Source organism: Meleagris gallopavo, chromosome 6 (genome assembly GCF_905368555.1).
Source record: "Meleagris gallopavo chromosome 6, MGAL_WU_HG_1.1, whole genome shotgun sequence".
Taxonomy (NCBI): domain Eukaryota; kingdom Metazoa; phylum Chordata; class Aves; order Galliformes; family Phasianidae; genus Meleagris; species Meleagris gallopavo.
In genome coordinates, this window is record NC_139409.1 from 5,524,304 (window position 1) to 5,551,893 (window position 27,590).

Below are 27,590 nucleotides of genomic sequence, written 5' to 3' on the forward strand. Positions count from 1 at the left end.
TGGTCAGGTTGGAATATAAACAGCAAGTGTTTAAAAAGCTTTGAAAATAAGTCTTCGTTTTTACATTTCCTGAAATTAGCCAAACAAATAAAGCCAGGCCTTTCGTATCTCTTTTACAGTCCCGAATGAATGCGTTGGTTGACGAATAACATTTGGGAGTGCTATCATTCCCAGAATGTACTAGTTAAAAAGCTGTTTCTTTAATTCTCTTGCAGTAAACTACTTTATAAAGAATGGTACAGAAGATGTGTTACTGTGTGGAAATAGCACTGATGCTGGGTAAGTGATTTAAAAATATCTTCACTTCTGCTTTTTTATGTTGTTGTTGTTACATTCCTTTCAGTTCTGTCCACTTTTCACCAGCGTGATATTTCAAGTTCTTTGTGTCAGTAGTTATAGGAGAGAGGATAATGACAAGATTGCGCATAGTAATACAATTTTCTGAACTGCAGGGAGGAGAAGTTTGTATGTGTCACTTATTTAGGTCTAAAATCGTTAGTTCTTTTTCAGTGTATTTAAATTCCTCCATTAAAAAAAAAAGTGAAAATTAAGTAACATTGGCTGAATGGGGAGTATTTCAAAGGGAATGAATGAGAAATGAATGGAAACAGAAAAACTAGAGGGATCTTGAGTGATGATGAATTCCTAGCTTTTGGCAGAAGATGATAAACAAATCCAAAAATGCTAGTTCCAAAAATAGAATGCTTTGAAGGTGGGAAGGTACTCAGTTTTAATGTGTGATGTACACTCGTATGTGATATGTTTACAGTCTGCATGTGTTTCATTTGCTTACGGTCTATGCAGCAAGGAGATCAGTTCCTATGGTATACTAATTTATTCTGCACTGAAGACTTTGTCCATACCCCTACCACCTGTGAATGCTGTCTTCCTTCTATGTCCCATCCTCAGGGTCTAAGCACTTTGGGTGTGTTATTTTATGTGAAAGGTTCTTGTGACCTTGATGGGAATGGGAAAGGAAATTATAAGCAATGCAAAGACTGTAGGATGTTCAAAGTTGTGGGTCAAAGAATAGAGACCTTAGCATGGTGGGATGGGTGAGCTTTTGATCTAAATATGATAGATATTTGATATTTGAACCAAGGAGGTGGACGATCGAGTGAGGGGAGGAGGAGAGATGATCTACTTTTGGAAGAGGTTGTTCTGAGTTGGTAGAACTAAACGTTTTACTGACAAAAATTAGGATTTAAATTATAAAGAACTTGATTTAAAAAGGTATACATGTATAGACAGACAGGATGAAGGTGAAAAGATGTAATGTAAACTTGCTTATAGTCAGGAGGGTGAAAAAAGCCATGGGGTCCTGAATAGAGACTACTTTCTGCTGCCACTGTTACATCTGTATTTATGAAAAACAAAGGTTAAGATGAAGTGTCAGCCTTCCCTCTGTATGTCTTGTGTGTCTGATCAGCATTGCCAGTATAATTTAGACTGCAAACTCCTTGGGCAGAGCGCCATGCTTTCCTCTTTGTTCCAAGGAAGGTACAATATCAGCATTCATTAATTAAGCATTTTTTTGATTGTAATACACTGCATGTATCCAGGCTCAGGTTGGCACCAAGACTTTTGGGATGGTTCCCAGGAATCCCATAATTTGGCAGTCTATCTGCACTGTGGATTGGCTTAGGACTGCCTTTCCTAGGCAATAGGTAGTACCACTGAGCAAGGAATATTCAGCACAGCAGCAACATTTTGTACATCATGAAATATTACACATTATTCTCACCCTTGGCCTGATCTGTGGCTGTGACAGCTTGCTAAGCTCATGAATAGTTTTGAAAAGTTTGATTAGATTGTAGGTAGTTTGTGAGGAATAGCTTAGGGCCTAAAGCTCTGCAATAGTCCAAATGGTGGGAAGTTAAACACACAGATCCAATACCTATGGAATAGCTATATATTAATAGGCTGTATGCATGTGGGGTTTGCATTCTAGAAAGGTACATTAGCGAAATCAGCTACTCTAGAGAGTCAGTAAATTGCCCTGTGTCAGCAAAAAAATCATGATTGGAGCAAGCTCCCATGGAGGCACTGTGACCACAAGAGACACAGCCTGAAACTGCCAGGAGAGAACTTCTAGCTCCTGTGTAATGAGAAGAGGAAAATGCCCCCCATAGAGTCCTAGTGCTTTTTTCTTTGAATATACCAAAGCAATTGGTATTTGTGCTGTTAATGAGAAACCCACTCTCCCTTATGCAGCTTTCTTCATCCCTTGCTCTTTCAGTGAAGTATTTAGTACCACTGGGTATGGTTTGATTTTAAATGCTTAATAATGGGAATATATATACTCCTACTGTTTTTCAGTTCAGGACTAGTAAATCTTGTCTCACCTTCTATACCTTGCACACATTTCCCATCAGTCATCCAATTCTATTATTTAAAGACATAGGGATAATTAGGCATGATCCTAATGCCTCAGATCATGTATTCTTACCTATTAGGTAACAAGACTGTTATTTAAAGGCTGACAGGCTAACAAAACAGGACTTTCTCTTTATCTATCAGTGGTTAAAGCCAAGAGCAGTGAAGTGAGTTCACTAGCAAAAGATCAGGGGAGGTTAGTGAAGAGTAAATGGATGCATCAGATCATAGTCCTCCCATCTATTAGCAATGAAATTAATGGGGGAAGGACAGTTGGCAAGCCCGTGTTTGAATGTTCATAGCATTTTTGGAGCTTGCTTCTGCCCCTGCTCTGAAAGAGCTTGAAATTATTAGCTTCTGAGTTATGCTGAGGATCCAGAGGAAATGCTGGGAATGGTGGTATCATGTGTGCACTCCTGGATAGATTTGTTGTTACAGTCAGGGTTATCTGTGTTGTGGCTGGGATATTAAATCTCATGGTAATTGACAAAACCATTTTAGTGCATTTTTAAAAGCATGTTAATGACACTTTGAGGTTTAGCTGCTTGCTGTTATTATAGAATAGTAAAAAAAAAAAAAAAAAAATCTAAATTTGGCAATTATTTGGCAGTGAGACTCAGATGGTCTGACGTGAGAGTGTTTAGTGATGGCGACTGCAACCTGAGCTGTAGCAGCAGGCCAAAATCAGCAGGGAAATGATCATCAGTGGATGCTGTATCACAGACAACCTAATTATCTCAAAGGTGGGGGCTTTATTACATTACTAGGAGGGACTGTTTTCTGAACAAGTACCCAAACTGCCAATAAAGCAGGAGGTAATGGATCTAGCTAATATTGATTCTGGTTCAGAAGGGATTTGAATAGATGGATGTCACTCAGCAGCAGCAAACATGTCTCCAGTACATTACCTGGCAGATGGAAGAAAAAGCGTTTGTTTATTGTTTTACATACACTCAAGCAACTTTGAGGAGCTGCATTAAAAATGACATTGCAGAGATGTGGTAGGAGTGTGGGGGAGAGGACATGTTTCTTGTTGGGACAAGGACCAATCTGTCTGTGGGTGACGGATTTCCCATGTGATGCCTCAGAAACTTGATTCAGGAAGCCTGAAAATTGATTTTTCTTCATTGAATCAAGTGGAAAATTTGTGGTGTTTTTGTTTTGTTTCTCCAGCTGCATTTTTTTTTTTCCCCAAGATGTACTGCTAGAATATACTGTGTACTTAAGAGAAACGGAAGATCCAATGGAAACAAGAATTAATGGTTGGAGTCGAGAGAAAATGATTGTGATCAAAGATGTTCTTTGGCTCAAAGTGAACACTAGTGACGCGTACTTGGTGTTTAACAACAAGCACATTCAGAGCACTGCGTTAATGGAAAAATCCTCTGCTTTGAGATGTGTGTCACAGATTGGTCAGACACTGGAAGCAGCGCTAGCAGCAAGGCTCTTTTAATAAAAAAAAAAAAAGAAAGTGTAGGGTACTTGCAGCATTATTTATGTTTCTCGATGTGTTTCGGGTTAGATTTCGTTGTTCTTTTAGATGTGGGTGTACTGGGATTTATTCAAGTTAGTTCTCTGCAATTTCAGCTTCTTTGATTTGATTTGGTTAAAGTAAATGGAGAAAGCTCCACCACTCTGATTTTCAAAGGGATTGCAAATTCCTCTATAAATCTGCCTTTCAGTTTAATTCCCAGACTAGTATCTCATCTATCTTTGAAACCTTGTTCTAAGCCCTGAGGAGGTCCAGTAAATATCTGGTACAGTGATCAAACACTTGGAAGATTTCTGCTAGGATCAGAATGTAAAAACTGCTCTAACTTTCATGAAATCTGTTACCAGTAAGTGGACTATGATTTGCAAGGGCTGCAGGTGACTGAGTTACCTCACTGGAGCAACAGACAACACATGGCTGGTGCAAGCATCCCACACCTTTAGGAGGCACCTGCCTCATCTTTTAAGAGTGAGGTCAAATGTGCCACATATTCGTAAATGAGATGGTGCCAATGGCAAAATAGCTTTACAGTATGCTCAAGGACCCACTTGGCACACTTTGTGCCTGGCTCCAGATGATGGCACGTGGTCAGTGCTGAGCAAAATGGCCAAGGAGACTCTTGAGAGCGCCGCTGGCTTGAGGAAATGCAGTCCTGATCCCATGTTCAGCCCCAGTGTTGGCATTCTGCTTGAGCACATCAACTGCATCTCTATCAGGCATCTCCTGCTGTGATCACCAGACCACATCTCCCAGGGATGAGCTACGGGGAGCTTTATATGGCATGGTGCACCATCCTGCATTGTGCCACCTGTGCAATTACAGCATGTTCCTTCTCAGTGACTATTAACCATTCATTTTAATGAGATATTCAGTACCTTGGAGCCCTGTGCTTCCCCACAGGGCAAGGACTGATGGGGTGCCTCAGCTTGGGATTATCAGTCCATGAAAAAGGAACATACATTTCAGATCCAAAGCAGTTCCACTTTTGTGCTGTTGTAATTTCACGGGGACATTTCTCCAGCTTAGACTGCTCTTCTGTCTGCCTACAGGTTTGGACGAGCAATAGGAACAGTAAGGAGATTTGCCCATTAGGAGAATGAGAAATGGACAGTGTGCAGTATGCAAAGTCAGCGAGCAGAAAAAGAGAAACTTATCTTTGTTCTTTTCACGTCTTTTTTTTTTCCCACTTGCAACTACAATATGCAGCTGTTAGTTTTTGTTTTTGTTTTTGTTTTCAGAAGAGTGTGTGTATTTTAAACCAATTGTGTCCCCTCAAGGTCAGACTGCTTTTTTTTGTTGTTGTTGTTCCCTTTCACATGATATGTCCTGTATATTCAGCTCATGGGCAGGAACAGTCTGCGAGATCATGCTGACAAAGAAAGCACATTTGCATCATGTCTGTACCGATATTACCAAAAAGAGTAGTAAACAGGAAGGAAAAGCAGCCAGTACAGCTACTTCAGGATGTAACAAGAAAGCACCTTTGGCAACCGCATCCTAGTAACTGTTGCTATAGAAACTTTAGCTACCTTTATCCTCTCTATGACCTTGATTTTTCTTAACAGGATGCATTAAAATAATGTACAGAGTAGGGCAAAATTCTACGTGGTTTGGTAAGTTTTGCTGTCACTGAGCTGACTGCATGTTAGGGATGTAGGCAGCACCACGTAGCGTAATTCTCAAAGTTTTTAAGCAAGTCCTAAATGTTTCTAAAGAATCACTGGAATAAAACTTTGTTTCCTTTTGTGTTGTGGCATTTTACTAAGGTAATTAATGCCAACGCATAAAGTTGTATTAGATGCCTGTTTTCACATTCAGCATGAATACTGCAAGTAATACTGTTATGGTAGGTTCTCCACGCCAGCATGCTGTCAGCATACTCATTACAGCATGTACAGTGGTGCAATGCTTTGATCTCTCTGAGCTGTAATAACATTCCTTTGCCTTTATGCATCCTCTATGGGGTGATTTAAAGCCCCTTGCAGAGGCTTATCACAGCCCTGAAGGGTGGAGTAGAAATACACACCATACCAAGGAGCACTGCTGCTATCTGGTGCTTCCTTTGCTTCCCCCAGCTCTACCTTGTCTTGCACAAACCAGTGCTGCAGCTCTTGCTCAGCCTTGGAGCCTGGAACGACATATGTGTCTGCCAGAATAACACGTCCAACAGCTTGATCTTCCATAGCTCTCAGTCCCCCAGTACAAGCAAACATACCCAGCAGCACAACCCCAGCTGTGCTGGAAATTGAGGAACTGCAGCAGAGAATAATGCACCCAGTTGGTTCTTTTCTTCTGCTGCTGGCAATGAGGTCTGCTGCAGCTCAGAGTTGCCTGAATTTAAGTAAACCTGCATTATTATTATTGTTATTATTATAATTATTTGCTGTCTTAAGGTCCCAGGTTCAGGCTGCTGAAAAAATGCGGTGAGAAAATCTCCCTTTCCACAGAGGGTTTGCATGTCAGAGTCACAAACCATGAATGGGTCTGGGTGAAGGTGATGCTCACACAGTGCCTTCACTGTATGTACCCCTGGGCAGAGACAAGAATGGGGAAGGTGGCAACAAATAGCTGTCTGTAGGTGACCTCTGCATAAGCAACTTTGTCAGGTAGGGTGCAGTCTGGCAGTGTGTGTTTGGTTTGCTGCATGAATGGATCCATCCCAATGAACGAGCTTTGATGTGTGCCCACTGGAACCCGTGTCCTTGTAATGCTCATCCAGTTCAGTCCGATTGAGTATAGCTGGCTGAAAAGGCAGGAAATTTTGCCGTACTGAGGAAAGGATAAAGTTCCCAAATGTGATTTCTTCCACTGCTGCCAAGGTGGGAATATTTTGTGAAGAATGAAATGCATTGTTTAAACTGCCAAAGCTAATAGCCTAATTACACCTCAGTTTAGTAAGCAGTATTAATGAACTTATTACAAACCTTCAGGTTGTGCAGTGCATTTTCCATGACTTCAACTAGATTCTGATGTGGATCATGTAGACTTTTCCACTTAGTCTTTATTGATTACAGTGATGTCAGAATTAGGATGGCTCGCTCACTTGAGTATAAGAAATAGCAGTAAGCAAGAATGTCACCTGAGGGATGCTGCAGGAAACATAGGGAATATTTATATGTATTATACAGCCTTAAGGGCAAAATTAACAACCCCCAACTCCTAGGGATCAGTTGCGAATCTGGAAGATCGTATTGCTGGTTCAACAGCAGTAGTGGGAATTAAATCCAAATCCTCTCAATTCTTAAGGATGGGTATTATTACCTCTTAGTCAAAGCTGTAATAAGCTCATCAACCACGTGAAAGAAGAAGACCAACTGTAGGCTACCATCTTCATGAAGCAGTCATTTGTCATTGTGTTTTTGATGATAAATTATTACCCTCCACTTTGATTGATGAGTTAGGCAGAAGATCCAGTGTCTGACCACTGGATTAGTTGAGAATAAATGATAGTTTGCTTTCCCTCTTGAAACAAAGTCTTAAAAAACCCACCTTGGAATAGTGTGAATACTATCTTTGGTTGAAACCCCATCAGAATGACCAGGCACTCCATTGGTATTAGACGTGTGCAAGATATCAGCTGTAAACCTTTCAGCTTGTTTTCTGCATTCTTAGGCTTAAGTTGTGACTGAAGCAGGGCCACTTAGGGGCCATTAACAGAATCATAGAATCACAAGGTTGGAAATGACCTATAAGATCATGTAGTCCAACTGTCTTCTCATTACCACTGCTACCACAAGCTACTAAACTATATCTCGCAGCTCCTCATCCAGGCACCTCTTGAACACTGCCAGGGACATCATACATTCCTTGTTTATTTGTTTATTTTTATGGCTTTATTTATTCCATTTCGATGCGTGTCTGTGGAATGCACACTGTTGCTTCTTTTATAAGCAATTAAGTGTGACAGACCGTAGTGAGTTTTTGCAACCTACTCCAGATAAAGGGGCAGACCTGACTGTGCTGCTGATGTGCGTGACTTGAGCAGCAGTTTGTTGCTAACTCCTGGCAACACATGGACAACACTCCCTGTATCTGCAGGGTTTGAATGTTACAACCCAGCATGTGGTTGTTTTACAAATCTTTTATTGCACAACCTTATTGGCCACTGCAGTCTGAATCAGCAGGTTCCTTGGCTTGCTGAGATTAAACTCTTGAGCCAGAACATTTTGTAATTATGCCCCTCAGCTACAACTATCTGGCATTCCCAATCTGTGTTATTTAAAACAAAGCTGTTTCTTTTATTCTTTAATTTCCTGTGCTACTGCCAGCTTACAGTGGTGATTACAGCCTGATGGATGGGTAGGTAGACTGATGCTTTTAACTTTTCCAAATCAATGACACTAATTTTTACTGTGATTAATTGAACTTTATCCTAGGAGGCTCCTGTGCAGGATGTTGTATTTATGTATTTTGTTGTTGCTGCCCATCCTTGTGAATCAGAGGAGAGTGCAATCCTCTGTAATACTTCCCTGAGGTAAAAGAAGCTAAAGAGCTTGGGAAAAAAAAAATCTGGAGGGGAATTCTTTATTATACATATAAGACACTTCAGCAAAATCTTGAGACTCCTTACAAAAATCCTCAGAGGAAATGGTGTCAGTTGCAGAATAATACTCTCGTGTGAAAGCCTTCCACCTAAGGTTCTGTTGAGTATTTTTCTGGGAAGCAGCATTTCCTTTCCCTTTCAGAGTTCTTCAAAGCACCCACAACCCACAGGCTATCACTTCTGTAGGCTACAAAAGAGGATGAGGAAGTGTAAGGAGCTGATATATAAGAGATTTTTGTCTCTAGCATCTAGCCTCTGTTAAGAGGGATGTGAGCTAATGTTAATAGCATTCTTTGAGCTGGAGTTCAGGTTTTCTGTGCTGAAAGTAGCTCATCGTACACCTGTGTATATTACATAGGTTTCTCTGAAAGCAGTGCCTCCTATTTATGTCCACAGAAATGACAACAGATACAAAGAGCACAATAAGACTGTTTGATAGAAAGAAATGCTCAGCTACAAAACGCTATTTTTCAACATAGTCACTGCCATTCACTATGCATTTTCAGCAGTGATGACCTGCATGCCATGCTCATAAAAATCTGCACCAATGGAGATGACATGCTATTTCACAGCTGCTGTGATGACATAGTTGCTAGGAAAATGTTGCTCACACAGTCCATCTTTCATTGGCCTGGACTGATGGAAATCAGGAGGCACCAAAGCCAGATTATATGGTGAGTATGGCAGGATGGTTCAGCCAAGGCTAGCAGTATGCTCCACGGTCTTCAAACTGGCCTGGGGCCTGGTGTTATCACGTTGCCAGAGAAAGATTGTCTTCTTCTCTGGCCTGACTTTGGAAGTTTGAGCCTTCAGCTTAGTCAGCAATCATCATGGTCAGAGTTGATGGTTTGTCCAGATTCCAGGAAAGCCAGAAGGATCACCCCTTTTCCATCCCAAAAGACAGTGCACATCACTTTACCTCCTGAGGGCTGCATCTTGAACTTTACCTTCAGTGGAAATTCACGTTGCCACTCCATGAACTGCTGTTTTGACTCTGTCTCATAGTGGTGACATCATGTCACCAGTAATGATTGCTATCCAGGAAACCATCACCTTCAGCCTCATATTGGGTCAGTAGGTCCTGACAAACTTGCATATGGTGTTCTTTCTGTTCTTGTGTTAGCATTCAAGGGACCCACTTGCTGCAGACTTTGCAATATTCCAACGTTGCCATCATCGTTTCCAACTCATTGAGGCCAATATTCAGCTTGATATACAGTTCCCTGGTCATAATCCATTGATATACATGGATGAGCTGATTGAGATGCTCTTAATTTCCTGGTGTGATAAATGTGCTTCACTGTCTGGAACGTGGCCAGTGTTGCCACTGCTGAGATGCACCACCCAGGAATACTGGTGGGAAGGTTCAACCTCTTCTGGCCATACCAGTATCTACCTCTGATGTCGTGGGCCATCATCGTAAAATAGAAGGCATTACTGTCAGAGAAGTCCTTTTATTAGAGTACTGTGTACGCCCACTATGAAACTACACCCATCTTTTTGCTCTAGCAATCTATTGCTTCATGGAAATTACTTTTGAGATACATAAAAGTAGAACAAAACATGGAAAAACGGTAACCGTATTATAAAAAAGTTATAAAATAAAAAAAATATATTAGTCTGAGGAGCTGTTGCTCACTTTCATAGTCAGAAGAACTGCATATCCATTTCTTAGGTTTTTCAAGCAATTTCAACAAATAGCCTTCTTCTTCAAAATGAAGTTTTCCCAATCAGAAACGTTGGCAACTAAACCTGACAGTGGCTTTGCAACCTCTGATCTCATGGTGATGAGAGCTTTGCATGCCACGGATCAACATGCAATGCTCTCAATATTCCCTTCTTTTAGGCACAGATCTCTCACTAGAAATGGGAAACTCTGAGGAAATTAACCAGAAATTCTTCAGGAAATTAATGACAGCATTTCTATTTTGCTTAAGACATGACCAAATTATCCTCACTGAAAATTAATTTCCAGCCTACTGCCCAACCTATGCGTAGGTTCACCATTAAAGAAATCACCTATTGAGTTTCTCACAGCTGCACTCCAATGTTTTGGCCATTAGTAGTAATATTAAAACAAGAGCAGTGAAAGCAGATCACTGAATCAGCTTTTCATGCAGGACTAAGGAAAGAGACACCCAAGGTCAGGCTGGGTGGGTCTCTGACATCTGATGGAGCTGTAGGTGCCCCTGTTCACTGCAGGGAGTTGGACCAGATGGCCTTTAAGGATCCCTTCCAACTCAAACAATTCTGGGATTCCGTGAAAGTTTGTCCACCTCTGTAAATAATAACTCAGTTTCCAGGCAAGCAGAGCGTGTCAATGAATTTATTTTCATTGCAAAGGGAAAGAGCCTTAACAAGAATTTTCATGTCCTGCCTGGGCATGATGTTTTAGTGCATGCAAGCAGAAAGGGTTTTCTTCTCTGGAACCCAGAGGATCTATTTCTCAGAGCTCTTGAACGGTGTCAGCAGCATGTCACGGGCACTGTAGGCTGTCTGCAGCAGCAGATCTGAGGCAGAAATCTCATGTCTCTGTGGCAAAGTGACAGCAGATGCTGCCTCTGGGAGAGAGGAGGTTTAGTGAAAATGTTGCCTCGATAAAGGACATGGTTATACAAGAGGAATTCAGCGTGCCTTTGCATATTTTAGGGGAGGGGGGGAAGCCCAAATTTCTGCATTTTCTTCTTTTCTAAGAAATGTTACTTCACTGAATTTTTACTCAAATGTGGCTCTGATCAGGAAACAATAGGAAGTAGGAAAAATTCTAGAAGGAAGCATTCCTAGGTAGGGAGAAATTGAGATGATTTTCCTTTTTCTTTCTTTGTGAGATACAGTTAGTATTGTCTAAATTCTCAGCTGATGAAAACTAAGTTGGCTCTACCTGAGACGACAGAATCGCTTAATACACCAACTTGTGTATTACACTTAATTCACTAAGCATCAACTGTTCTTTTTCCTTTATTGCTTTTTTGGAGATCACCGCAAATATGGCATTGCAGACATTTTGCAGTGCCTCTACACTCCCTTTGCAGTGTTCAAAGCAGACTTATTTGAAAATTTATACTTGACTAATGATATTAAATTAAGCTTCTTAAAATGTTCTTGAATGTGTAATGTCGGTGGCTGACACCATAGATTTGTATAACTTCAGAACCTGTAGCAATGCAATGTATCCTCAGCTCAACATGCAGTGCTGGGTTCCTACCATGTAGTGCAGAGATTTGACTTATATCAGTATAAAACTTATATATATGTTAATTTATCCTTGATTTTCCTGCTGATGCACAGTCTGCTTTCTAATGAATCTTTTTTTGTCTATGCATGTTATTTGAAAATGACTTTTCATTATTTACATTATTGCTTTGCATTGTGCTGTGTGGCAATATTAGGAAGTTTGCGAAGTGGCTTCTGGTGTGTGGGGGGTCTTTTGACTAAATATTTCTTGCCCCACTGCTGGAAAAGGAGGCTCAGTGATCTGGGATCTCTGCCACCTTGTGCTATTTAATTTGATGAGGTTCAGTTTGGTACTTAGTACCACTGCTGGATCTAAAGCAGAGAGCGTTCTTTTTCAGTTCTGGCATCAGGGGCTAGAAAATCACTTGTAAAGAATCTTAAAGTTTAATGAGAGCCACTGTAAGTCATGGTATCTGCTTGCCATTTAATACGTGGATCCGCAATATTTTCCTGGTCAAAACAGAAAAAAAATGTCATGACCCCATACTAAACCAATGTTGGAACAAAAGGTTGGGTTTCTTACACTGAAGATTTAGTCCTTGCAGGGGGTGAGTGTGAGGTCAGGTAATCAATCAGGAAGGAGCTCAGATGGCAGATGCTGACGTTGTCCAGCCAGTGTCAGACTACACAACCAGAAAAGCAGCTTCACCATCACAGTGTTACCCAGAACTGTAACAGGAGACACCAAGTTTATGATTTTTAGTTAGGATTAAGTGGTAGGAGAAATTACATTGAGTATCAAAGTCCTGCTTGGTTAGATGCCTCATTTCTGTCTATTCCAAATAGCAGAATGGCAGGCAATCATTTGCCATTTCAACTCTAGCTGTGATTACCATTTCCCAATTTGCCCTTTCAAAGGAAAAATAAGATTACAAAGATCTTTGGTACTGTGAAGTTAGCATATATTGTTGTGTTTTCATTCAGTAGAATTTACCTTGGAGCATCTGTTCATTTAAGCAAGAACATTAAATATCGTCCCTTCAAATCTATTTGTCCATACTGAAGCCAAATATGTGACATTTCATGTATTATTGTCTCTCCTGTTTTGCAGCACCTGCCCTGAGGGATACATATGTCTGAAGGCTGGGGAAAATCCTGACCATGGTTACACAAGCTTTGATACTTTTGGCTGGGCCTTTCTCTCTCTGTTCCGTCTTATGACTCAAGATTATTGGGAACGCCTCTACCAACAGGTATGAAGTGTGTTCTATTACTTTTTTAAATAGAAAATAAACACAACATTTTGTTATAGTTAAATATCTAATAATTTAAGGCAAGAAAGAATTCCTAGTTATTAAGTAAATCATTCCTGGTGTGTTCTGGGTAAGGACCATCAATCATTACAATTAATTTCCTTACTTAGAAGCGTTGATCATATGAGAATGCATTAGACTGGCTGCTTGGGGGAGAGGGCAGAACTGGAGTTAGGAGCAGAATGCTTTGAATTTACCTGAATTTCAGAAAAATTCACTGTTTAAAAACAGATACCACATCACTACTTAATAATGTTTGTGGCTGAGGTAGCACGGACCGGTCTTCTGAATCCAGTTCAACAACAAGCAAATGAGCAAACAGAAATGCACTGTGTACTTGGCATATCTATTTTTTCAAGGCATGGCAATGAACACAAATTTATCAGACAGTAAAGCTACCTGGTACCTCTTGGCAAACCTTTCATTGCAGACACCTAAGAGCCAGGACCACAAATGGGGTTAACTTACAGCTAAGTGGTCTGCTAGTAAATTTTCATTTTAACATGCATTTCCCAAATACATGCACATTCTGAAGAAATGAATGTGACAGTTTGGTACTGAATTACATGCTCTGTCCATGAAACCATTAAGCATTTACTTCTGCATCTCAAAAAAAAAAACAACCAGGTAATGCTCATAAGGAAATCAAGGGAGTTTGTCCAGAAAATTCCTAATTGAAGGAATTAAGGTAGACACCTTTGAAGGTACCAGGGATTTCTGCTTCATGTGCAAAGAGTCATGCAGTTTGATTTCAGGAAAATGTGCAACAAGGACATCAAAGATTCTTTGAACAACTGCATTTGTGTGGTGCAGAACTGCATGCACAACTCTGGAAGGCTGAAACTGTCGTAGCAAATAACGGTGAACATCATTCCTATTATTGGACCTCATAATAGCACATGGTAGTTTCTATCACCAGTGTCAAGCTCTTACATATCTGTAATATAAGCTCAACCTACCATGCTAACCTCCAGTTATGCCTATGAATCTTGTGAAGAACTGGGCAGTACAGTCAAAGCATCCAGGGTGCTTAATACGGGAGCACTAAATAATGCTTAGGTGAATTACACCCCAAAAGTATCTTTTTTCTCTCCATCAACTGCAAAACAACCTTCATTGTTGATATCTGAAGGGAAATAAGGTGAATCCCTCTTGGAAAGTTCTTATGGACCAGACAAGAGTAGGCTAAGCTGTGTGAGCTATTGTTGCAGGATATATATATATATATATATATATATATAAAAGGGTATTTGTTCTCAAAGAAAACATGCAGAAATGTTTGGTAAAACATTCTCCTTTTGAGAATTTTGAAAATGAGTTCTAGTGTAAAGCACACAGTTTTTTGACTACAGTATGAAAACATTGTTGAGAAGGTTATTTTGGTTAATGATGTCATCATTTGTCATAGAACTGATTCTGTCTGGGAGTCACTGACCCTGGAGGCATTCAAGGAATATTTAGACATTGTGCTGAGGGGCATGGTTTAGACAGAACTATTGGTGATAGGCAGCTGGTTGGACTGGATGATCTTGAAAGTCTTTTCCAACCTTGGTGATTCAATGATTCTATGATGAACAAAAGCTGAATTAATCATATTTTAAATCTATGTTTAAAAAAGAATCAAAGTATCTTTTTTTTATTATTATTATTATTTTTTCCCCTTTCAAAATACATTATAAACAAGTCTTAGTGATTTCACCTTTATACTTTTAGACTCTCAGATCTGCTGGGAAGATCTACATGCTCTTTTTTATGCTGGTCATCTTTCTGGGTTCGTTTTATCTGGTCAATCTGATTCTGGCTGTGGTGGCCATGGCATATGAAGAGCAGAACCAAGCCACTATTGCTGAAACAGAAGAAAAGGAAAGAAAGTTTCGGGAAGCCATGGAGATGTTAAAGAAAGAGCAGGAGGTAGGTAAACTGTATGATGTGATTGTCCTTGTGTAACTTTAAGATGGTATCTCAAGATTCAAATTCTCTTTAATTCAGAATAAGAGTTTGTGTGAAAGCAGCTTGATGTTTATTGTCCTGGTCAGAGTTATAGTAGTCCTTTCAAAAAGAAAAATGATGGTTCTTCCTGCTCAGAGTGAGGCCATTTAGTGTTTACACATCCAGAGCTATATTGGTGTAACAGTAACTGTGTGTGCTAGCAGAGGAATTTACATTCGTTGACATATACAACGTATTCATGATGATATAACTACATCCGCATTCAAACACAGAATATCTATTTTGGTAGCTCAGCCATAGCTCCAGCTGAACCTCCTTCCACCACGTCTTCAGCCCACGCTCATTTTCACAGTTTCATTTACACTGCTGTGAATATCCAGTTGTCTGATAATGGAGACATATGACTTTGTAACTGAACAAGTGAACAGACGGATCTTGAGGTTAAACTTTGCATATTTTGTAAAGGACATATATGGATTAATGCTGTGTTGCAGTTTCCAGAGAAACAGGGAGGCCAAAATGTGGATGTAGCGACGTAGCCTTAATAACACCAATTAATTTGCCTGTGGTTTGTGTGGGGTTGAAAGCCTTTATTAAACAGTTGAAGAGAACATTTTAGGTGCTGTGATCAGGAAAACAATAAGAAAATTAGTCTGAAATAACATGCAGCAGTGTAGTTGAGAGAAATAAATCCTCGATACACAATATAAACTAATATACATAATTTGCTTTTGGGTACGTGTGGCTTCAGGGCCTAATACAAAGCCCATTTAAATCCTTGGAAAGAAAATAGAAAATGTAATTCATTCTTTACAAAGTGCTAGTAGAGGCTTATGCATGGTTTATGTCCTTTTAAAGATCCATTTTGATGGTTTAAGTAATAGGTAAAAGCAATTTAGTCCATATATGAACAGAGTAACTTTATGCCATAACCTTAGGGAGCAAACTGATCTCCAGCTTGTACCTGTTTTATGTAAATTTTCATGTCTTTTGACTCCAGCTGAGCTCTTCTTAATAACATTCAGCTTTGGTAGCCCCACTTATAATTAAACATATTTAAGCATTTCCTTTTGAAGTCTTTGATTTTAGTTAAACCTGTATGTACATACACAGAAAGGGAACATTAAAGCCTGAAAGTCAGTATGTGTCAAAATGAAGGCTTCTCATGCAAACCTAAATTGTTTCCATTTTTCTGTATGATTTACAGCATGGTCTTTTCTTTAACCAGCCAACTCTCATTTTTCCTGTGTCTGGTTCAGTACAGAGAGTTGACAGTGTGTGACTCAAGAGCAGTTCTTGAGTTTCTCCTCGTTTGCTCTGTAGCCTTAGGCCAGCTCAAGATTTCCAGATTTGGGCTTTCAAAGACTGCTTCAAAACCCAAATTACTAACATCCTCTGAGGTTTTTCAGTGCCTCCTGTCACTGCTCAGACTCTACTCATTAATATTTGCAGTCCTCCTGGAGAATTATCTCTTTTTTGTGGAGAAGCAGCTTAGGAATACAGAGGATGGGATCCAATGTGTTCACTTGTTTGGGTTTTCTGAATGCCCAGGAGCTGTCACCTACAGCTTTGTACCTGCAAAATGAAGTTGTCCATAACTACATGTTAAGTTTGCGATTATTCTGCGAATGCTGCGAATCAGCCCCAACACGTCAAACTGAGCATCCCGAAGAAGATGCTCAGCAAAGTGGTTTGAGTGGTTTGCTACGCCATGTAGCTTTCAGATGTTTCCTCTGCTCCAGTCAGAGCTACTCAGTTTTAATTTTGCTCTTCAGGTCCTTATCTCAAGTTCTTGTTTTGGCTTGCTCACCATACCACTAGATCTCACCTTAAGTTCCATCTTGTGCATAACTGCCATGTCAGGGCTCACCTGAACTATGCTATTCTCCCATCCTTAAGCCACCACTCGTCTTTGCAGGACATGCCCGCTCCCCATGTCCTTCCCTGCCCTGGGTGTTAACAGAGGTTTGCAGTACAGGGGGGACAAGATGCTCAGCCACTGGAGGCCAATCAGGAAGAGCAGATAGGCAGGATGTGGGCACATCCTCCATGCCCTGAGAAACAACTTGCTCCAAATCCTTTTTCAACAGCTGACGTAGAGCAGAAAACAATTTCAGCCGAAGCAATGGGTAAGAAATTGCTAGGAAACTGAAATTAGCTTATTTTTCAGTAAGAGTACAGTGAGCTTAATAGCACAACCTACAATATTTTCTAGATCAATGCAGTATGTTGGCAATCTGAAAGGAAAACTGAAACTCTTTAGACCAGCTTTGACATTGCTCAGTGTAAAGAGAACATAGATATAATTGATAAACCTGTTTGGGGACCATTGGTCAATTTACACGATTGGTCTAACACATTCCTAAACCTGAATTTAACACCAGAAGACTTGCTGAATCTTTATGGAGAGAAAGAACTTCAGCACAGCAATTAAATCAATTGATTTAAAAAAAAAAAAATTCAACAAAATACAACAGGCTAGACTGATGTCTGAGCCCTCCTCCCTGCTCTAAGCAGCTTGCTCATGAAAGATATTTCCCATGGGAATTAAGTTTTGTTGTGCTCTCAGCTTGATAGAGCTACCGCTACTCCTTGAAATACATGATTGATTCTTTACACGACTGTTAAGTGCCTTCACTTTCCTTGGACTGATGCCTGTGGGAGGAAGGGAGTATTTTGCTGTGGAGAGCTGATTGCCTGTTTGATTCTAGTGGCTTGCAGACAATAGCACTGAGGATTTACCTGTTCCTCCTGTTCTTGGGAACCTGGAGAGGATTTTTATTTTTTTATATTTCACTCATTTTATATATACTCCATCTGGAGCTTTGCAAATGGGCCTGTCTGCAGGTCACTGATGTGGCTCCTGCTGGGACACGGCACCTCCAGATCTGACCTCATGCTTTGTGCAGAGCTGGCATCCTTGGAGATGGGGACCCAGAGAGCTGGCGTGGGCAGTGCCTTCCTCTCTGCTGGTATCGATTCTTCCTCCTGCTGCTCATTTGCTTTCAAGGCTCTTGTTTTGTGTGCTCAGGCTTTTGCAGTCAGCTTCTGCTGCGTTCCTAGTGGTTGGTCTGTTATCAGGTGGCTCCTGCCGTGATCCCACCAGATAGCAAGCACAGCACTGAAGCACATGGCATAACAAAGTCCACCTTATCTCCAGTTAAGCCCGTGGTTTTCTCCTTGAATCTCTCATCACAGCTGCCTGTGCTGCTGCTTGGGATAAGTGTTTACAAAGACGTGCCAGCTGAATTGCCTGCTGCTCCTAGCATCTCTCCATGACAGCTGAGAAAAGCACAGCCACCAGCTTGGCTCCTGTCTTGCTCAGCCTCCTGGTTTAAGGGGCTGCAGTCGTGGGGGTTGTTGATCTTGTGGTGTCCTGACCCCAGTCTTCTAGCCACCAACAGAAGAGCTGCTCCAGAAGGAGTATGTGCCCACAGGCTGGTTCTCCTGTGAAGTGTTAAGATTTATTGCTCATGAGCTCTCCATAAATCAGCTGATTTTATTAAGTCATTCCTATTTTCCATCACAGGATGTGAATGCTAGACCTGCATCCATACTAAGGACTTGGTTCACTTGCTTATTTTCCTCATGACTAAATAGTGAGGTTAGAAACGGGTTAAGAACAGTTCCAGCCACATGAGGTAGTTTTACCATTAATGACCTCTTCAAAATTTTAATTGATTTCCTGTACAAACTTAAAATGTGGAACGAAAAATGAGTAATCATTTATGCTCACTGGGATCCAAAAGTCAAATAATAATTTTTGCACCTTCTTCCGTCTTCTCTTTTAGGCACTAGCTGCTAAAGGGATTGACTCAATGTCACTTAGCTCCCTGGAAATGTCACCTTTAGCATCCAAAAATGCCAAGGAAAGAAGAAACAGGCGAAAGAAAAAGAAATCTTTGGGAGCAGAAGAGTATGGGGAAGACCAGAGGAATTCCAAGAGTGAATACGATGACAGTCAGAGGAGAATGGTAAGCCATGGTCTGAAACATCACTTCTTTCTCACTGCACTTGCTGGGTAGGCCAAGCTCTGAATATGCAATTAAAGCTGAAACTTCCAGATGGAGAAAAGAGTCAATATTTAATGTGACGACTGACCTGGAGATAGTGTGTGTTAGAACTGTGAAAGGAAACATATTAGTACTTTCTTTTCAAAATGGATTTAAAATGCTCACTAAGCATTCTTGTGAACCTGTGAACCTATTTTGTCTCTTTTTTTTCTTTTTTTTTTTTTTTTTTTTTTGCTTCAGGATCCCTTCACAGCCTGATTTATTTTCTTACTCTAATTTCATTCATCTGATTATATCTGTCCATTCCCTATCAGAGTCAAAATGCTCTGAGAAAAAAAACCTGCAAAGCTTAAAAAGAAAAGAGAGGAGCAGAAAAGGAGGAAATGTGCCTCTGAGGGCATTTTTAATGATATAAAAAAATGATATTAACATTTTTCTATTCCTTTGCTAGTTGCCTCCAAGTCAAAACTTTGTGGCACTTGTTTCTACTGTACGTTGCAGGAACAAAAATAGAGTGAGACTGTTGTTAAATACGGTTTTATATAAACAATACTGACATGCATGAATATGAATCTGCACATGCTGTGTGTATTATCAAATGATGGTAAATAGCTTCAGATAATTTGTTTCTGCTTAACTAAGGGCAAAGTTAAAATCAGTGCTTTTTATTTTTGTTTGTTTGTTTTCTGAATAGCCATGTAATGGGCTAAGTCTTTTCCTATTTTGTTGTCGGTGAATTTAGGGGTACTTGGCAGCCATAAAAAGCTGATAGAAAACAAGTAAGTGATTTAAGTAAATGTGACCAATTACAGACTCCCAAGCTTATCAGATTTATGCAGAGCTGTATTTCTGTAAATAACATACTTTTTAAAATCTTAATAGTTTTTGTTTTCGCCTCATTGGTTGAGTGAGTTGTGCTACAAATTATACCTTTGTTAAAGCCAGAGTTGCTCTCTAGCTTCATTCTGGATGGATTTCAAGACTTTACATACCAGAATGATCATGGTTTGGAGTCATATATTGCCAGTATGTTCCTTAAATTAATATTTCTTGTTTTCACTTTTTGCCCCTGGATGTCATATGTATGAGAAACATGGGAGACACATTTCAAAGCTTATAGTAAATCTTCTCTGCAAGGCAGTGTCTGGCATGGTTGGAGGGAGTAAGGCTGAGTCATCATTCAGATGCAATCTGAGCAGCTGGAAGTGTGTTGCCATCAGAAATCAGTCTCAATGACTGTGTCATGGAAATCCAGGCATGGATTTTTATTTTTTTTTTACCAGTTAAAGTTTGGTAGCAATCCAAATGGATTGTTTTTAGTTAGAAGGAGCCTGGTTTTTGTACGCTTCCTTGAACCAGTGTCACAAAATAGCATCATTACATAATCCAGTGGTGTGAGCTACAGTGGAAAAAAGAAATAATGCTCATTTGGCTTTGCTGGTTTGTGGAGATCTGACCTCTCTTCATATATACTTGGCTCATGAGAAAGTTCTGAAGAAGCTGAAAATTCTGTGCAGGCTGTAAAATCAAAAGTATGTTCTGCCTAAATGCTCTTACTCCATTAATTTCCTCTTCACAGTATAAGGGAAGGGGACAGACTTGAACTCCTTATGCATTTTCTGAACATCCTTTTCATTCTGTCAGGGTTTACATGTGTTTAGTGCTTGGCTACATCTTACTGGTGCTCTGTCAGAGTTGCATTCTCACCAGCAGACATCGGAGTGGATCATCAAGGCTGACATTTAGGTGTAAAGGAGACTGCTGTATAAAGAGGTTGCTTACCCCTCGAAGCAGCTATGTGTGTTGGGGTAATCATTCTACAAACCAATAAATCATATTCCTCTTCTTGCTCTTCTTTTTTTTTTTTTCTTTATCACCTTCTTCCGTCGTATTCTGCTTCTTCTTCTCCCTTCTTCTTCTCATTTTTTCCCACAGTTCATTTCCTGCCCTATTTCTTTATCTCTTGTTCTCCCACTGCAACGTTCCTTCCCCAGCTGTTATGAAGATGTGTGATAAATGCGGTGAACTGGAGCTGGATCCCCTTCCCTGCTCCTGTCTTCCACTCCTTGTGCTGCCTTCCCAGGTCCTTTGGCACTGACCATATGGGGAGGGAGTAGAAGCAAAGGAAGCATCACGCTACCAGGCGAATGCCACCTTGACCCTTCCTATTTCAGTACATCTTTAACTGTTGAGTATTAGACAGATACTTAATGGCTAGGACTGATTTTTCAACCTCTTAACTTTGCAAAGGTTGAATACATGTAATTAAATCTTTCTCTGAATCACCTGATTTAAAATGGAACTTATTATTCTCCCCAGACCTTCCTCGCTCCTCAAAACATGTTGCAAAATGTTGTTTCTCTTTCCCCTTTTTCCTTTCTGGGGGTTTCTAGACTCTCCTTGGCATTAGTTATGGTCCCAGTGCAAACTTGGTGAAGTGCAGAACCAGCCACGGAAGCATATTCAGTTTCCGACTCCGTGGTAGAGACACTGGCTCCGAAACAGATTTTGCCGATGATGAGATCAGCACCGCTGGGGAAAATGAAAGCCACCGGGGCTCTCTCTTAATTCCAAGATCTGGGAGACGTCCGAGCATTCAAAGTCAAGTGAGCCATAGTTCTCACCCTACTACTCCCAGCTACACCCAGACGGGCAAAAGGAACAGCTCAGTGGATTGCAATGGTGTGGTTTCCCTGATAGGAGGAGGCACCGGGGCACTCAACCCAGACCCTACTTCTCCTGCAGGGTTACTGCTCCCCCCAGTTATTATGGAAAAACCTGGGACAGGCGATCTGGTGAGTACTTTATAACTTTTGTATGTGATTCATGCTCTCGTTTCCTTCTGAATGTTGTTGGAGTTTGCTGTAACTTATTTACACAGTATGCAATCTGCAGTGAGAAGCTTCCCACCATCCTAGGCAGGGTGGGAATGCAACAGGCTAACTCACATAGTGACATGCGTCTGGTGCCACATAAGTTCACAACTTTGGGTGAGACTTGCCCTTCAGAGCTGACTGGAAGAAGCAGGAGTTGGACTCGATGGTCCTTATTGGGTCCCTTGCAATTCAGGATGTTCTGTGATGCTGTGAAAGGACTAAATAGTGGGATTCATACACATTTTCTTTTCTTGAAGGGATATTTTTCAAGTTGGTTCCTTTGCCACTTGAATATCTGACATTGTGTGTTGGAGAAAAATAATGTTTTTAAAATGATTCTGTATTCAGCCTTATCATCTTGAGACTGCGTTTTCTCCCTCTGTTTTTTATCTGTACGCATCTAACTTCAGCTCTTCTGTATAGCTGCTTGTGGAGGGCTGTTCTTACTGTCCACAAGTAGTTCCCAGAAAGTTCTAGCATCCAGTTAGGACAGATCAGCAGATGATTTCCAGGATCTTTGTTGCAAAGCACCATCATTGCAAAATATTTCTTAAGGCTGGAAGTAGAACTATTAAGACCGATATGTTAAGACATAAGAATGAATTCACTTGGAAAACCATGGGTTGGTGTTTTGAAAACAGCTTCTTCACAGGTGAGGCAATGATGACCGGTTGTCATATGACTGATACGGTGGGAATTTATCTCTTTTAATGTAGATCTCTACATTGGAGCTCATCTTAATAATCTTTAAAGCAATAGAAGTCTAGTCACTATGTGAACGTGGGCAGGATTTATTTCACCTTAGAGATCTGAAATGCATTGGAATAATCTCCGTCCCTAAAAGCGTCTCTGTTCTTTGAAAACAATAAGAGCCCAGGGTGAAAAACTCCATATCACAAAGGTCTTAAGTAAGGTGAGATGAAACCCACATAGAGTAACCACATATCAAAAATGGATTACACTGAGAGGGTGAAAAGCAAGTGATGTTCTAATGTGCATTAGGCAAGGTATTTCCTGAAAAGAAAGGCAGATGAGATAGATCCCAGCTGTGGTGTCAGATTATCAGTAAATTGAGAAGTAGCTTTCTTTTCTCTATAGAGAAGGTGGCTCCTTCCCTTTCAAGCGTTGGTCTGAATATTTTCCTCACCTATCTGAGCACTCCCCGTAGCCCTCTAAATAGACTGTCATGCTATAAATGCAAGAAGGGGCTGTTCTGTCTGTGGGAAGCTATGGGAAGCATGGTGGTATGAGAATTATTTGCTCTGTTGACAATATTGAGGCCATTGCTGCTTTGTTGACAATACTGGGGCCCTTTCTGCTTTTTCAGACGTTCACAGTCATTTAGGACTTTACTATTCCCATTTGCATTCTTTGCAAGCAAGAGAGATCAGTCCTGAGAGCAATCTCTGGACTACAGAGCAGTAGACAGGATGGTGGCTTTTATTGGAATTATGCCTGCAGCATAACAAGCTGCATGTTAAAGAAATTGTGGAAGAAGGAGTTTGTGTATCTTTTAAAAAATATATATGAATTACATACAGTAATAGGGCTTCAGTAGATGAGCAATGGATGTCCCCTTTTCTCTGTAAGACAAGGAGCTCTGCAGCCAGTTGAGGCTCTTGCAGCTGTCAGAAAGCTCAAGAAACCATGTGAGCACTCAAGCTTTTACAGCAAAAAATGGTATTTTACAGGATTGGGCCCTGAGGTGGCAGGGAGACTTTGAGCTCTGCTGGCATTTCTTTTCGTTTGCCAGCTTCCTGCCTTTTGAAAATGGATGTTGAAAATGAAATGGCCTGAGTGTGCAAGCTCACTAAGCAGTTCCCTGGTCGTCTAGGAAATAACATCCAGACACTATAGTAACAGATGCTTGGTCAGTGATGCAATGTGAAGGATGTTGTGTCTCCTGCAAAACTGGTTTGGTATCTAATCTAGCCAGAAAATGTGAGCTGGAGTTAAAAGCTAATTGGAAAGAAGCCCACTGCTGTACAAATGCATTTGCTACAGAAACCATGAGAGCTGGGCACATATGTGCAGCTGTATCTGTGGGGCACAGGCAGAAGGAAAGAGCAAATCGAAAACCTCGGTGTGTTCAGAGATAACACCTCTGGGGCTCTGTGTTGGATTATTTTTGCTATTTTCTTGTTAAACTTTTGAAGTTAAGTTTGTTCCTGCTTAGTAGCTCTGGCTTCTTTTTATTTTCTCTTGGGGGAGGTAGAAGGAAGATGTTACAGGGTGAAGATGAAGTTAGCTCATTAACCCTACCAGCCCCACTGCTGTTATTTGTTTCATATGAGTGTAAACCCATGGGGAGAAAGGACCCACTTCTACAATTTTAGCCTGTTCATTCTTAGCATCATTCAGCCTTGAATTTACCCCAGGCAATGCAGTTGGGACTGGGATTATCATCTCTCCTGCCTTTATGCCATTGCCTTGTCCCAGCCGAGGGCTGCTTGCCAGTGGTACTGGCCGTGATGGCAGCTGATATGACATGACAACATCCACACTGCTCATACCAGATTTTGGGAGAAGTTACCCTGAGAAGTTGTGGCTGTCCCATCCCTGGAGGTGTTCAGGGCCAGGCTGGATAGGAGTCTGGGCAATTTGATCTAGTGACTGATGTAGTGATTGGCAGCTCTGTCTGTGGCAGGCAGGCTGGAACTACAGATGATCTTTGAGATCCCTTCCAACCCAAGCCATTCTATGATTCTCTGATTCTATGTAAGTCAAATATGACTTTTAAATGCTCTTCATTTTATGCTGGTCCTGATTCTTGGCATGAGTAGTTGTGAGTTTGCTTCCATGAGAAACTAAATGTTCTTACATTTTTTCTGTCTCCTTCATTCCTAAATACACCTACTGAATCAGGAGGAAATTCAGGTAATCTCAGTGGATGGTGCTTAGACCATTCAGTCCAGTTATGTAGAGTAGTTTGAGTGTTCGGCAGTCTTTCTGGTCATGGAGGACATGGTCCATGCAGAATGGCACCCATCCAGTAGAGATTCTGGGGAGCAGTCCTTGCTGTCACCTAGGGTTGTGCTGCAATGTTCAAGCTAGAAAGGTCATATGAAGAGTAAAGAAATGTAATGTGAAAATATGATCTGCAGACACTCTCCAGAAGCTCTGGGCCAAGCAGGCTGCCTGGATGTGAAGAGCAAGAGGCTCATGTTGGAGGTTTGCAGGGTGCTGGTGGCAGGAAACGCGTGCTAAGTCCAAATTATTCTCCTGGAGATCCCCGTGATCCTCAGAGCACTGAATCAGGACTGGCCCTGATTTCCCACCAGCTTTCTTCAAATGCTGCAGCTGCTGATTTCAGCAGGCTTAGCCTAGCATAAATAGGCTGAAAGCTGCACCTGGTTTTAAGTCCTAATTTTTTTTTTTTTACTTGCTTTGAGACTGATACATTTTGAAAATAATTCTTCCTTTATTGCTTATAACAATTGTTGTGCTGGAGGTTTGAACTTTCTTTGTTCTTAGAGAAAGTCTGAATGTTATTTAAGCAACTTAGGGGCACAGTAAAGGCTGAAGTTTCCATGTGCCTATCTAGAATTTATTTGTAGTTGTGTATTACTCTGTTGTGTTTCTGTGTATGTAGATTAGAATAGCACCTCCCTTCACAAAATTCTGATCCATTTGGACAGAACTGGATTAAGTTAATGAGCTGTTATTGGGAGCTCAGTTTATCCATGGGATCTGATGAAGATAAGTAAAGCATCTGTGAATTTTTTGAAGGCTAAAAACTACAGAGGACGCCATCCACTCATCAGAAGCAGAGCAGGACCATCCAAAACATGATTTTGGAATAGGTAGCAAGGGAAAGGTTAGGGCTGCCTGGGATCTCCCAACCTTTGCTGACTTTCCTCTTCATCACAGTTTTTGTTCTCCTTTAGTAAAATAAAAATCCAGGAATTGATTCTTGATGGATGGAATATTGCTGGGGTAAGTAAGCCCTGAGTAAAGGCAAGGCAGTTTATTGAGGTGCCGAACTGAGGATTTTGGAGCTTATCTTCAGACTGAATTTTTGTGTTTTTTCTTTTTTTTTTTTTTTAAACACAAAAAGAAGAGACCTTGGCTTTTGTTATTTCTAAGCAGAAAGCTGTTTTGCTGACCACATGGGTTTAAGTTTTTTTTGTTGACCTTAAATCCCCCCCAAGGTAGAATTTCTTATCCTTTTTTTTTTTTTTCTTTCCCCTCCTTGCCTTTGCCCCAGGACTGTCGAAAAGGCAAAGTGTTAGCAGTTTTGTGTTCAGAAAAAGGTCAACACAATAAGTCATCCAAACACTGCCACCAAGAAGTCATATGGCTGGAAGCTTGCTGGCTGTCCGCTGGGGCTGCTGTCATCATGGCTCCAGTTTCTGTTCACTTGAAACTTTACTTTAGCACATCCCAAAATAAGACCACACCTGTAGTAAATTGTTCAGATTTAACAAAATATTGCAAGCTTCCCCAAGTTACTGTGCATCTGTTTTCAAGTATCCACGAAATTAAATGCCTTTATTCTTAAGGCTGTGTGCTATTATGATCACCACCAATCTCATTAAATATATATAATTTTTGTGCCTTTTTGGATCCACTATTCACAGTGTGCCCTGTCCAGCTCTCTTATGCTTGAAAAGATTTTTACTGTACAAGGAAAATTAAAGCCGTCCCAGTTCCCAAATGTGATCTTTAAAATGCTGCCACATAGAAGCCCATCTTTGCGTAGTGATTTTGACATAGCTCAGAACAGTGGATGCTCAGAATAAAACTGCATAACACTCTGCAGTGTTACGCATTCTCATTTACATGTAAATTACTGAATAGCATATTTGTCCCTATAGAATTTAACTAATCCAAACGAGAAACATTTGCAGTCAATCAGGGAGCAACACAAATAATCTTGTCTTGACAGAAATCCCTGCATTTAACTCTATTGTGATTTCTCATCCGGACTCTATGGAGACTCCCTGCATAACTATAGAGACCCTTGTTATTTTTGCTTTATTTCCATAGACATTTAAGTACCATGACCCATTGTGCCTGTGTATACTCCCTATATGATGCTAACAGTCTTTATACTGCTGTGCTTGTCCAGTTCCTGGAACTGCTTTGTACCTCAGACGGCAAAAACTTCTAGTTCCTTGTGTGAGGATTTGCTATCTTACTTCTAAGAGAAGTAATAAAACTTACTCGTGGATCTATTCTTAACAAAGAACAAAAGCTCATGAACTTCCCTAAGTAACTTCAGTAATTTTGAAGAACTCATCTGCATGGAAACTTACTTTTCTAGAAAATATACTTCATGCAAAATTGCAAGCTGATTAAAATGTGCCCCTTGTCCCTCGTCCTGTCACTGGGCACCACTGAAAAGAGCCCCATCCACTTGACTCCTGCCCATTAGAAATTTATGAGCATTCTTTCCTCCAGATGGAACAGCCCCAGGTCTCTCAGCCTTTCCTCATCAGGGAAATGCTCCATGCCTTCATCATCTTTGAGGCCCTATACTGGACTCTCTCCAGCACTCCAGTTCTCTATCTTTCTTGAACTGAGGAGCCCACAACTGGACACAGTACTCCAGATGTGACCTCAGCACAGGATTACCTCTTGCCCTGCTGGTCACACTCTCTGTAATGCACTCACTCCAGGATCCCATTTACCTTCTTGACCACAGGGACAAACTGCTGGGTTGTGCCCAACCTGTTGTCCACCAGAAGACTCAGGACCTTCTCCACAGAGCTCCTTTTCAGCAAGTCAAGCTCTAAACCTGTACTGGTGCATGTAGTTATTCCTCCCCAGGTGTAGGACTCTACACTTGCCCCTGTTGAACCTCATCAGGTTCCTCTCCACTCAACTCATCAGGTTCCAGGCTTCACATAT

At 40.8% G+C, this 27,590-nt stretch overlaps 1 protein-coding gene across 4 annotated transcripts in view; it reads left to right on the forward strand.

Moving 5' to 3' along the window:
* The window catches only part of LOC100543777 (sodium channel protein type 5 subunit alpha-like), a 202,847-nt gene that overhangs the window by 75,380 nt on the left and 99,877 nt on the right, over nucleotides 1-27,590 (forward strand). For 3 of the 4 annotated variants that reach the window (XM_085226971.1, XM_085226970.1, XM_085226972.1), the window contains exons 8-12: nucleotides 216-279; nucleotides 12,697-12,838; nucleotides 14,612-14,809; nucleotides 18,640-18,822; nucleotides 21,255-21,656. In XM_085226971.1, coding sequence (XP_085083097.1) covers nucleotides 216-279; nucleotides 12,697-12,838; nucleotides 14,612-14,809; nucleotides 18,640-18,822; nucleotides 21,255-21,656 — 989 coding nt within the window. The remainder of the gene's footprint in view (nucleotides 1-215; nucleotides 280-12,696; nucleotides 12,839-14,611; nucleotides 14,810-18,639; nucleotides 18,823-21,254; nucleotides 21,657-27,590) is intronic. The other variant, XM_085226973.1, reaches the window with a different exon arrangement.